The sequence below is a fragment of the Equus caballus genome, chromosome 18 (assembly GCF_041296265.1).
Source record: "Equus caballus isolate H_3958 breed thoroughbred chromosome 18, TB-T2T, whole genome shotgun sequence".
In the NCBI taxonomy this organism is placed as follows: domain Eukaryota; kingdom Metazoa; phylum Chordata; class Mammalia; order Perissodactyla; family Equidae; genus Equus; species Equus caballus.
In genome coordinates this window covers 27,667,372-27,680,000 of record NC_091701.1, presented here as the reverse complement: position 1 = coordinate 27,680,000, position 12,629 = coordinate 27,667,372, and the positions used below count along the sequence as shown (strand labels likewise).

General features: G+C 34.2%; 1 protein-coding gene across 50 annotated transcripts in view; it reads left to right on the top strand.

Annotated features, from left to right (window-relative positions):
* Positions 1-12,629, top strand: part of GTDC1 (glycosyltransferase like domain containing 1) — a 423,749-nt gene that overhangs the window by 356,988 nt on the left and 54,132 nt on the right. For 34 of the 50 annotated variants that reach the window (XR_011428195.1, XR_011428194.1, XR_011428191.1 and 31 more), the window contains 2 exons: positions 2,335-2,405; positions 3,106-3,197. Coding sequence is in view for 44 of the 50 variants with exons in the window: in XM_070240833.1 (XP_070096934.1) it covers positions 2,335-2,405; positions 3,106-3,197 (163 nt within the window). In the remaining 6 variants the exon portion in view is untranslated. Of the gene's footprint in view, positions 1-2,334; positions 2,406-3,105; positions 3,198-8,200; positions 9,342-12,629 lie in introns of those variants that run through there. The other 16 variants (XM_070240828.1, XM_070240823.1, XM_070240819.1 and 13 more) reach the window with 1 other exon arrangement.

Genomic DNA, 12,629 nt, shown 5'->3' with positions numbered 1-12,629 from the left:
ATTAGTAGACTCAGGTGTCACAACTGTGTCTCATCCTCATTACAGTAAAAAATTTCACCTATCAGATTCATTATTGCTAGATAATGCGACTGAGAGCCTTTGCAGGCCCTCCAGAAAAGTAATTCAGCCAAGCAAAATTATCAGCTAATTATATTTAGAATCAAAAGCCCAACAACTATTTGCAGATAAATTGTATGAATTGAAGTGAATAGATCTGAATATTAAGATTCATAGATTTAGCAGATGATTTGTTAATTGGAATAAAAAGGTCATTTGCTAGTCATTTTAACAATAGATCAATTGGAACCCTATTTATTATTTAACTGGTAGTGCATAAGAATTGAAATGATGAGTAACTGTATTATTGTTATGAGATAATAATTTTCTTCAAAATAGCAAAATAGAAACTTAAAAGAATGAATTTTATAAATTTCTTTTAAAACATTATGGCCTATTTAATATATTTTAAAACATAGTCCTGCTATAAATAATGTATATAATTATTTTAAGTCAAAATTATAACCAAAAGTGATGGTTGTTTTTTTTCTTGATGAATTAGAAATATAACCACAAATAAGATGATTTACAAATAAAAGTTGAAATCCAAATTTATAAATTTTTTCTTCCTACATGGAATAATACCATTCCTATCTCACTGTATTTTAATTAGCAGAGGTTTTTTGGAAGGGCATGGTACATGCTCATACGATGACTCAAAATGTAACTTGGCCTGCAATTTTCTTTCGGGGAACAGAACACTCTAATTCAAATCCATTATTAAAAAGCAGATAACATGTGCACTTTCTGAAATGCCTGTGACTTCACTCTTTTGATGTTATGTAATTATAAGAGAATGTTCATATGTATTTGCTTTTCGATTGGCACAGCATTTTAAAACTGAGTGTCCTCAGATAAAGTGCATATTTTCTTTTGGTTCATAAAGAATATTACTGGTTTATGTGTTCAAAACTTCTGTGAAGGTTTTACAATGCAGTAAGAGTGCAGTTTATAGCTGTGCTTGCAATAAGAATTTCTTTGCGTACCCTATATATGTAGAAAACAAAATATTAGATATTAGTTTGGGTTTTGAAAATAATAACTGGTAACTAGATCCTGTGCCTTTCCTCTGTGTTATCTTGCAACTTCCATCAGTTCTCAAGCAAAACTTTGAACTCAGTATTTTTCCAAACTTTGCAGCTGAAAGCAAATACTTTTCGTTTAAACTAATTTCAGTTAACACCATAAAATAGGGAAAACATCACCCACTTAAAAACAGCTTAAATTGCATGTACTTTGTCACTGTAAATAAATAAGGTAAACATTGACATAACTTCAGATTATTCTGGGGTTGAAAAAAATCTGCAGTTCAAAATAAAATTCTGCCTTTGGTCAACATTTTGGATGCAATTCAAAGTTTCCCATAAAATAAACATATTTTAAAGAGTGTTTTGAATTTCACTGCATAATTCCTAGCCAACAGAAATTTCAGTGGAATCTTTAAGGTTTATTTTGTGTCAGATCAATAGCCATTATACAGGAGGAACACAACCATCGAGATGCAATACCTTCCCTCTGCTTAACCCTTACTTCTGGGACATGAAGAAAAACTTCCTACAGGTGATCCTTGGGGAAATCCTCTCACAAAGTGAAACTTTCTTGTTTCTTTGTTTAATAATGAAAGTATTCTTTTCTGATAAAATGTAAAAGGGGCTGAATTTTTAGTCAAGAAAGCAAAATGTTCATTAAGATAATCTTTATGAGAGTTTTTCAGTAAAAGGAGGAAATCATTTTACATTCTGCATAATAACAAATTATTTTGAAGCATGAGCTTAAAATGAAAATACCCCATCACAACAGATTGTAAATTTTTTTCTGATGCTTTTAAAAGTGCCTCGATCATTTCTACGGTTACAGTGTTAAAGTTAAGTATTTGCTATTTTATTTAAACGTTTTTGAAAAATGAACATTCTGGAGCTTTGCAGTATTATTAAGAAAAGCTGTCCATACTTTACCATGTTGTTACATGTGTTTATCTGCTGATTATAAAATGTGTTAAACAGTATTTTAAAAACAAAAAAAAAAATGCAGAGCTGCGCTTTGATTAATTCAGTGAACAAAACATATGCTGTTGGTTCTGTTGTCTGAAATTCATATATGATCAATAGAGTGTTTTAAAAGAGCAACTTTGGCTTTGAGGCTCATACTGCCGACCATGTTCTTCATCCCAGTTAACTCTGGGCTCATTCTGTTAACTTAGGCAAACAAAATCACTTTCTGGCTGTGAGAGTAATGTCTTTTTAATACATTTTTATCTTCTTTCTAAAATTTCTGTAGGTTGGAAGCTGTGTATTGTGGTTGTTACCCACTTTGTCCCAAAGATTTGGTTTATCCCGAAATATTTCCAGGTAGCTGCTTTAACATACTTTTGTCTTTGTTGAGATTTAATACATGATTCATGCCAAATTAGAAAGTTTGAAAATAAACTTAGGCAGGAGTAATTGTTTATTTGGCAAGTCAACATGTTAGTGTTAAGGAAAATTTTATGTGTTTTAATACATTAGAGTAAGCTTATATTTACCATCTGTTCTTTTAAGATAACAAAAAAGCAAGTTTTCAAATAGCATTCTTCATTGTTAGCATACACATCCCATAATGATGGAGTTTTATAAGCAGGTCAGTGTGGTTGCAATTGCTTACAGATTTTTTTTTAATGATATACACAGAGAAAAATCGAGGACTGAGAGCCACACCAAATTATTTAAACAATTGACTAGTTAATAATATGCAAGTGTTGTACTGGGTACATACGGCCATAGTACCGGTTCTTTGAAAAGAACTCATCACTAAATATATCACATATGCATTGTGTTACATTAGAATAATGTATTTTAATCACCCAAAGGAGATGTCTAAACAGCACAACTACACAGTCTTATTTAGCATTAAACATCCTTGTGAGCTGAGGTAACCTTATAAAATCATGCTTAAATAATGTAAAACACGAGGCGGCACAGCAATATGCATTTTTAATTAGTAAAGTGACTAATATCCAGTGTGTGCTTTGAGGTTTTTGTTTCATTAAAAATGTATCTGTTTTTCCTACAGCTGAATATCTGTATTCTACACCTGAACAGCTTTCAAAAAGGCTCCAGAATTTCTGCAAGAGACCAGATATTATAAGAAAACATCTCTATAAGGTAGTTATTGAGAAGAGATTTACGTGGTATAAATGCCATATTGAAGTACAAAGAAAAATCTTTGAAAAAAAACATTTAATTAACATACTAATGTTTAAAGGAAACATGCTAGGGAGGGATATTAGTTGTTACACTAACAAGGATTAATTAAACTGGATGCCAGTCGTATTAACCTAGGTCTTATGAAATACGTGCACTTAATGCACGGTACATGCTTTTTTTTTTAATTTATTGTTTTCTAAGATGACTGTCCTTTACATTTAGCCCCAAGAGGCTTATAAAAATGAACCTGGATTAATGTAACTCATTAGTTTAAAAGGAAGTAAAGGAAAGATTCTACAATTATACTAATGAGGATAAGCCTTTCTTCCCATCATAATGAAATCTTCAGTCCTCCAAAATTCAGGTGAATGACATTCGTGAAGTTTGGTGTTCATTTTTTAACGACTTGAAAGATGATTTTTCAAGAATCAAATGTTTCCCTTGTCTAGTTTAATAAAATGATATAAAAATCCTCAGTTTGTTTAGAATTAGACTGTCAGTCTCCTCTCTGAATGGCAAAGGCAAAAGGAAAACAGTTTAAATAGCATCATCATTCAGCCCCTCATTCATTATCTTTTTTCCCTTGTTTGAATCAAGAATTTTACATTGTTGAAATAACCACACAAAGAGGCCCTACTAAAAGTCTAAGTAATTGAACTGGGATAAATCTGCTTTATGAGTTTTGAAGGTGGCTCTAGGCCATGAGTAATATACCTTTTTATATTCTTTGAATGTAGCATCTTCATTTTACATAAATTCAGTATAGTTTACAATCTAGCAGTTTTATAATCCAGCATATTTTAATTTTCCTACATTAATATATAAGCTTCCTACATGAAATACAGTTTGCTGCCTTTTTTCTCTCCTTTCCCTTTTCATGGTCTGAAATACATATTTACATAGTGATACATCAAAACATGACTTTGTTTCTGCAGGAAACAGTTAAACTTCAAGAAAAAGGGAGAGAACCAAAAATGCAATTTAACACCCAATTTCAAGCTCATTATCTTTCATTGTCTATTAACTTGGCAATGGTTCAGAAGGTAGCTCATAATAGTTTAAAATGCTGACTGAACAGTTCCAGGCTTCAGTATTACTCCTTGAGTCAATACGATTGTATCGTATACATGGGAAGCCTCAGAGAGAAAACAGTCTTCCAAGGTTTATGTCCAGATTTCCTAATTTTTAAAGTTCAGTAGTGGTCTTGTTTGTATAAAATATTAATGTAGTTTCCCATATGACAGAGTATTAAAATGTTCAGATTTTGAAAATTGAAGAAACAGAATAAGTATTAATTCAAGTGGATTCATTTTCTATATATGACACAAAGCTATTTTCAATGAGTTCACCATGAAATTATCTATTTTTTTTCTTTTGGGTGAATTTTTGGTGAAGTTTTTTCTTCCCAATTTTATTGAGATATAATTGACGTGTAGCACTGTCTAAGTTTAATGGTACAGCATAATGACTTGACTTACATGTATTGTGAAATGATTACCACAATCGGTTTAGTTATCATCCATTATCTCATATAGATACCAAAAAGGAAACAAAATATTTTTTTCTTGTGATGAAAATGGTGGAGTATTTATAATTGTATTTCCACCATCAAAATTTATCAGTTTTTAACTTTGCTTCAGGTTAGACCTTATTATCCCTGTTATTTTGCATCTGCAAATGTTTAACCATTTCAAAAGTTACTGCAACAAGTTGCCTTCAGTTACAAAAGAAAACAGATCTCCAGTTGAAATGTTTTAATACAGCTACTGTCATACATAGCTATAATTTTTTATTTTACAAACAACTCCTGGAAAAACTTTGAAAGAATGTCAGCTTAGTGGTATGTTGTTAATATACCAAATTGTTCTCGTACAGCTTAAAAGATAACCTATGTCTTAAATGTTATTTCATGTTACTACATTTTACATATATTTTTAGTCAGTACATCCTAACATGCCCCATTGCAAAGTTTTATAAAGTAGTATTTCACATATTAGCATTTATAAGAATCTATAATTCATTTTATGTATTTTCTACCATGGATTATTTTTCTTATAAATCTATTATATACTTTCATATATGTGCTCATTCACAGATCTTGATGGTATCTAAAAATCTCAAAAATTAATAAATTAGTCAAGAGCTTTATGATGTGATTTTCAGGAGAAACTGGTGAAAATCACAAGAAGGACCAAAGATTTAGTTTGGTTGTTGTCATAGGATTTAGAGCCAAAGCAGAAAAAGAATGCCTTCTAAAACTTTCTAATTAATATATAATAAGTTAGGATATTTTTTCACCTTATGTTTTATAAATATACACATTTTCAGGTAACATTTGCCTTTGCTACTTAGCAGAGTTATTTTCCCCAAGGCAGTTTTTTACCCACTTTTCTTATGCAATAGAAAAGTCTTTTGTGTGCACTGTAAAGAGAATGTTGGGGTTTTTTTTACATTTATTCCATTGGACAGTGCTGTTTTGCTTTTAGAAAACATATGCTTCTAAGATCTAAAAGGATAGAATGTCTCGAATTCTTTAATTTGCTCCTTTTACATTTTTACACCTTACTCTTTTTTTTTTTTGGTTAAAAGTTTACATTTTAAAATCATCTCAACTGCTTATCATATAGAGTTCACTTTAGGATAGGATTTTTCATATGGATTCACACTTAGAAATTTAATGACTAGAATAAGGCTACTAACACTTGGCTTTCTTCTCACATGAGACATTATACTTTCAATATGAGTGAGAGTTTGGGGGCTATAACTTAAAGCAGAATTTGAAACAGAATGCTAGTAACGGAAAAGCAGAAACAGAATTTGATACTTTTTTTTCTTAAAGTGACTCTTTCTACTACAGAACACAATGCCCATGACTTCTCACCTGAAATGGTTTTTGAATTTCTTTAATTGAAGCGTTTTAAATTTCTCATGTGCATGCAAATGTGCTCTCTCTCCCTCCCTCTCTCTCTCTCTCTCTCTCACACATACACACACATTTTTCTTAAGATCTTTAGACAAATGCAATGCATGTAGAAATTAAATGTTTCTTAATTATTTTAAAAATCTAAAACCATTTTCTTAATTTAAGAAATCAAACCATTTCTTTAAAAAGTTTGCATCTAGGTTTAAGTCATTGATTGCAGCTTTCTTATACTTTAGGGACATTTCCTTCTCTAAGTGGATTAGACGCCTTGACCGCGTACTTGTCACATAAATAAAGTTTCATTTCATCTACAATAGAGAGCTCTTTTGTGACTCCGAAACCTAACTTGAACACAAGATTCTAGAAGCGATCATAAAATAATTAGCCCAGGATTGACTTTTTACACTAACAATAGTTCCTCCTTTTCTAACCCAAGCAAGTCTAATACTGTAAAGGTGTATTTTTTTGCCTCGTTTTTACTATGTGAATTTACTTACTGAAAATTCCCAACGGTTATATGAGATCAGTACTTTATGCTTTTAAAGAACGTTTGATCATTGTATTTTAAAATGCTTTAGAAAAAATTTTATAGACATTCCCTTGTTACCAGTATTCAAAATAGCACAGGAGTACAAATGGGCCAGTTGTATAAAATACAGACCGCCCACACTAAGGGAATAGACTTTCATCCCCATCCTATTCTCATTTACTGTTACTTACAAATTGAACGATATTCTGTGTGAAAAAAGAGATGCCATTCTTTCTTGTGCTTTATGAGAGTGACCTGTAGTTCCTTAAGATTTTTCAGATGATAGACGCTGATTTCTACTTTGTTCTCTTCAAGTTTTTCACCATTCCAGAAACCTTTATAACCTGCTGTTATTTGGAGGAGAGAAGAATTTTCAGATTTCTACCTAAAAGTGATTCCAAACAATGCTTAGGCTTACAGTTCAGACTCAGTGCCCAGAAAAACCATTTGTGGTTGTCTTAATTATATCAGGCTATATCTACCCAAACCACAGCCAAGCCACTTTACATTTCCTTCAAGAGACTGGCCACTTTATAGTCCCTTTGAATTTAAGCTTGTACTCTAGATGTGAATAGGTGTTGCTCACTAGTATTAACACTCCTCTAAAGTCATTACTTTTTACTTAAAAATGAAAACTTAAAAGCTTGTGACGTTTTTAGAACTTCTAAAATCTCTCGGCAGCACCAGAACAATATAAGGCAAATTCTCAGTCTTTATCTCTCTCTCTCTCTCCCTGCCCTCCATCCCCTCCTCCTCCCTACTCTTCTCTCTCTCCTTCTTCGCTTCCTTCCTTGATTTTATTTGGCTTGGTTTTCCTTTGATTTGTCTAAGTAAAATAAAAGCAAAAATCCTTTAGCACAATAGGTATACTTTGGGTGATTAAGATCAGTTAGAGGTTTTGGCTTCTTGTCCTTCTCTGCTACTCATTTGTAGCCTGGCTCTACGTGAACTTCTTGGCCTCTATATGTTTCATCTGTAAACTTGGAAGAATTGTTTTTTCTTAATTCTTAATAGCATTTTCCCCCTGAGGTGCTGCTATAATGAAATCATGAATATAAACCCGTTTGTAAACTTGAAGTGCTTTATAAATTCCACGTAATAGTAATGGCATTTCTCTTGTGCCTTCACCACTTAAAAGTAAAATTCACGTTAGCAAAAAGATGTATTAAGAGTGTTGTGTATCTTGTGTTTATAAAAGCTACAAGTTATGATAAACTTCTAATAGCTGTCATCCATAACATAAACCAGGAAATATGCGTGCAGCAGGATGTACCCATTTGTAAAAGAACCGAGAGCTTTCCCCTATGGCTGGAAATCCAGTTACACTTTAAACCAATCAGAAACTAGGATTTCCTGAGGTGAAGAAACTCGAGAACCATTTACTAGGGGGCTTTTTGAAATCTAATTGACGTAAATTATGCAGATTTGCGATATGAATTTTCAGCATACTTTAGTCTTTAGGTCGTTAATGCTTCTTCATTGCTTTCTCTTCTCTCCCTCCTCTTACAGGGTGAAATGGCTCCTTTTTCTTGGGCAGCCCTACATGGTAAATTCAGGTCTCTGCTTACAACAGAACCTAGGGAAGATTTGTGACAGATGGGGCTAAGTCACAAACTTGCAGCCTAAGGCAGAATCTGTAGAACTTTCCAGAGTGTGCCCATATTTACCTGATCAGAGAGAAAAGAAAATCTGCAGAGGAAGCTGAGCCTGGCTGCTTGTCATAGCTGACACAGAGCCATCTGCCACAAACCTGTGGCGGCTTCAGATCTCCAATCCCTGCCACCACCCCAACTCAAATTAAATACAGATTCCTAGAGACGTTATGATGGTTACACATGTCCTCGGCATCACATGGAGGAGACTGTTCAAAAAAAAATATGTGGCCTGTTGTATAACCGCACTCATGTATCCCATATGTGGTGCCACATTGAATTTCCGGTTGAATCCGTTTTTATCCTTTGTACTGGATGACATGGTGCCTGAATTCTTTCTTTTCGCCGACACGATAGCAGCCAAACTGCAGCTTCAAACGCTCACACTTGGCTGGGTTTCTACCTAGGTTGCCAGGTTATCATCGGAGCCTTCTTGTGTCCTCAAAGGGCCACAGGGTCTGAAAGGAGGATCGGAATGCTACCGTACTAATTGGGCAGCCATCTCAGAATTGTTTGTGGGCAAAGGGCTGCTTTAGCACTTTTAGCAAATTAATGACTCTCTGGCACAGGGGTTTTTAAGTGAAGGTATTAATAAGGGGTCTGGCAGGTATTCCCATGATTCACAGAGTTACATTTGCATTTAATTTATCTTAAAGAAAGTTGCAAGATAAACAGCTGTAATTCAGACAAACATGGGAAATACACTAAGTGGGGCCATCTTGCTCATAAAATGAACACTGAGATACTTGTGTTAATTTTTTTTTCCTGGGGTAAAAATAGAGAAATCAAAATGCTTCTAACAAAACCAGTAGTTTTGATATAAATATTCCTGGAAAATATTTGCATCCAGCTACAAATATAATCTTTTCAAGATAAATGACTTACAATTCCAATAGTCAAGCTGCTGTATTTGTTGATGTAAAGATGTTTTGAACAGCTAGATTGTAAAATAAATTTTTAATAAAGTGCCCACTGCAAGTTTTAATTAACATATCTCATTTACGTGTAAGTGTATACATCTATCAGTATGTTTCTCACTGAACACTTTCCTTGTGTCAGAGACAACGAATACAATTGTTTCTTTTCCGGATGAACAAGTATCTGTTTTGCAAATGTTTGTAAGATATTATGACATTTCCAAGATTTTTCTTTGCATTCTGGAAAGCAGGAGGTAAACATTTGTAGTCATTAAGGTAAAGTCTGTTGATAAACCATCTTCTGTTTACTGACAGGTAAATTGTAACTTTCCTAGCTTTTAAATGAATAACTTCTATACACTGCAAGTGAGGAGCAGCCAGGGAGAGGTGGGTGGACAAGCACCAAGCCTGGCTCTCTGGCTTCTGGGAGGACTGAGTGGTCTAGCAGGCATCTGAGATAGAGCAGGCAATGGTTCAGTAGGGCCCATTTGACAGGTGGCAAAATTGTAAGCAGGAAATAGAGCAAGTTCAGGGAGTCAGATAGAGTCCTGGGGATAGAAGCAGTCTTGCAGATCAAAGAAAGCAGGAGTTCAGGGTCCGTGAGGCCTGGGGATTTAAAAGCAGAAAGAGTAAGAATTAGAAACAACAGGCTTTATGTTTGCACAGAGTCCTCTCCCTAACCAGTGTGAGATCCATAATGTATGATGGACATCACAGCACTGGCTTCGAGTCCTAGCTTGTAGGGAAGTCACTGAACAAATCACCTCCTCACCCATAAAACAAAAGTCTCCGGAATTATTCCAGAAGTCCCTTCAGGTCTGAGACTGTGGAACTCGGAATCTATGAGGTGTGCTCCTTTTGAGTGCAAAAGTTAAGATATAAATATGCATGAGTTTCTTAGACACTTCTCCTGGACAGGGTTTATCATCTAATGAGATGAACTAGACCAGTAAATTCGCATCTGTCAGAAAGGTGCCATGTCATAGATGACGTCTTCTCAAAATAAAATTATCTCACAGCTGAGAAACAGTGCTGACTTCACTACGTTTTACTGTTCTGAAAATAATGGGCTCACATTTTACAGTGGATAAGATCTTATATGCACAACTATCCATATATGTTTTCTCACTAATTGATGGGAAAAAAACATTAACTACCTTTCAGATAGTACATCCAAAACATTTAAATATTTTCCTGATTTTGGCAAATAGAATATTGAAAGTTACTTGTGTATGGAGTTTTTTTTTTCCTACACCCATAAACTCAAATGTCATCTTAGCTGTGGCCAGCATTCCTTCTGGAATAAAAATTTACATTAAAGTTGCCACTTCTTAAAACTAAGCTGTCAGATTTGGTATTAGTGCAAATAAGCAATAAAAAGTTTTGTAAATGTGTAATTCTTAACATTTGAAAAGATAACCATATCCGTGTGTGTGTGTGCGCACACGCACGCACACGCTTCTCAACACCCATGATATGGTGGAATGGAGTGTTAGTAAGTAAGTTAACCCATATTTTGTTGAAGTCAGAGGATAACTGAGAATACAAGTTGACTCTTTAATTCCTGTTTCCCTTACTTTCACCGCAGTGATCAAGCACTCCCATTATTTCTTATTTTGAGTAGGGTTGTTGAAAATTTTGATCTTTCTTTTTTAAACATTCAATTCTGTTAATTTTATTCTTTTAAGATAAATCATTAAACCAATTTTAATTTTAAATATCTTTTAAAAGTCTGCCCATTATCAAGACCTTGACAAAATGTCCAGGATGCTTTCCCTGAACGTACCTAATCTGTGTTTCTGGCTAAGTGTTTTTATACTAAATAGCAGGGCACCTAGTTCTTAACCAATTCATTTATACCATGTTGATCAGGAATAGGTCAGAAGAGCTTTCTCAAAAATGCTCCTACTTTAATAAGCATCCTTCAAATACAATTAAGTTTAAATGCTCTGCTCAAGCTCTCCATTCTTCAGACAGGCCACATAAAGATGGCAGCAGAGTCAGCCAGTCAGTGGAAACTTGTAGCCATGGAGGGCTGCATAGATTCATTTCAACACCTTGAAATGCATCTGGAAGCAAAGATTTCATTTTATGTTGAAGGTGTTAATTATATTTGATATTTTTAAAAGTAAAATCTGTTTTTGAGGAAGCATCTGCTACCCAGAAATATTATGAGCCACAAAAAATTTCTCATTTAAGTCTCAAGATACTTTCTCTGGGTGATAGAATCAGTTTTCAAATGATAGTCCATGCTGTCTTTTAATGTTGACATATTCTGAGTTTTATTCTTCTATTGACTATTGACAAGCGTCACTCTAAGTGCCTTTCTGTTTCACTGGAAAATTGGGTGGTATTTAATATCAGATTTTACAAGTAACAATGAAGAGAGTACATGATAAACTACTGACATAAACATGTTTCATTTTGAAATTTGAACTGAGATGTGGGACAACTAATGCTTCTAGAATGCACCCTCCCTTCAAAGCTATTCATTGAAATGTAACTGGGAAAGTTTAAAAACATGCAAACAACTCTTCATATTGCTCAAAGATATATACGTTTGTGATTAAAGTATAACAAAAAGCATGAGAATTAACATGAAATTTACAAGAATGATTAAGTCAGAGGAGGAGAGAAGAAAGAACAGAGCTAGAACTGGGAGAGGCATATTCTCTGTATGGTTAGTGCTCTATTTCCTAAACTGAGTCATAGTACGCAAAGGCTTATTCCTACTCTTTATGACTTGTCACATGTCTTAAATGTTATTATTGGATAGATCTTTTGATAGGAGTTATGAATCCTTTGGTTAGTTTTGCTCCCATGCCATCCTTAACATTTCTTGACTCTAAACTATTGATGGACTCAGAAAACCATTTTCCCTGGACAGTGAGAGAAATTGCCCTAATTGCCAGTTTTGCATGAGAAGACTTTCCTCTGCTTACCAGGAGCCAAGGACTTAACCTTGACCCTGAAACAAATCATACTATGAAAAGAGTTGAACCTGACTGTCTGTGGAAGGTTCCTTTTTCCTGGGGCTGCTGATCACCATTTCTAACTAATGCTTGTGGCGTTACAAATATAAGATGAAAAATTTTGGCTCTATAAACTCCCCTTTGAAGGGTAATGAGAGGAGGATGAAGAAAAGTGTTACATGAGCCAGTCTTTTTCATCTTGGAACATCCAGAGCTTCATGGCAGAGCACAGAGCTGTCTGATCTAACCACTCTGCCCACTTGCTGTACTGTTTACCTGTCCCTTTTCCTCGTAAGACACAAGAGCCAGTTGTGGGCTCTTTACTTTCATTGAAGTCTATCCCATGAAAAGGAGTCCTCTCTTATATCATCAGGCTGCCCTAACTGCATGTGAGGTA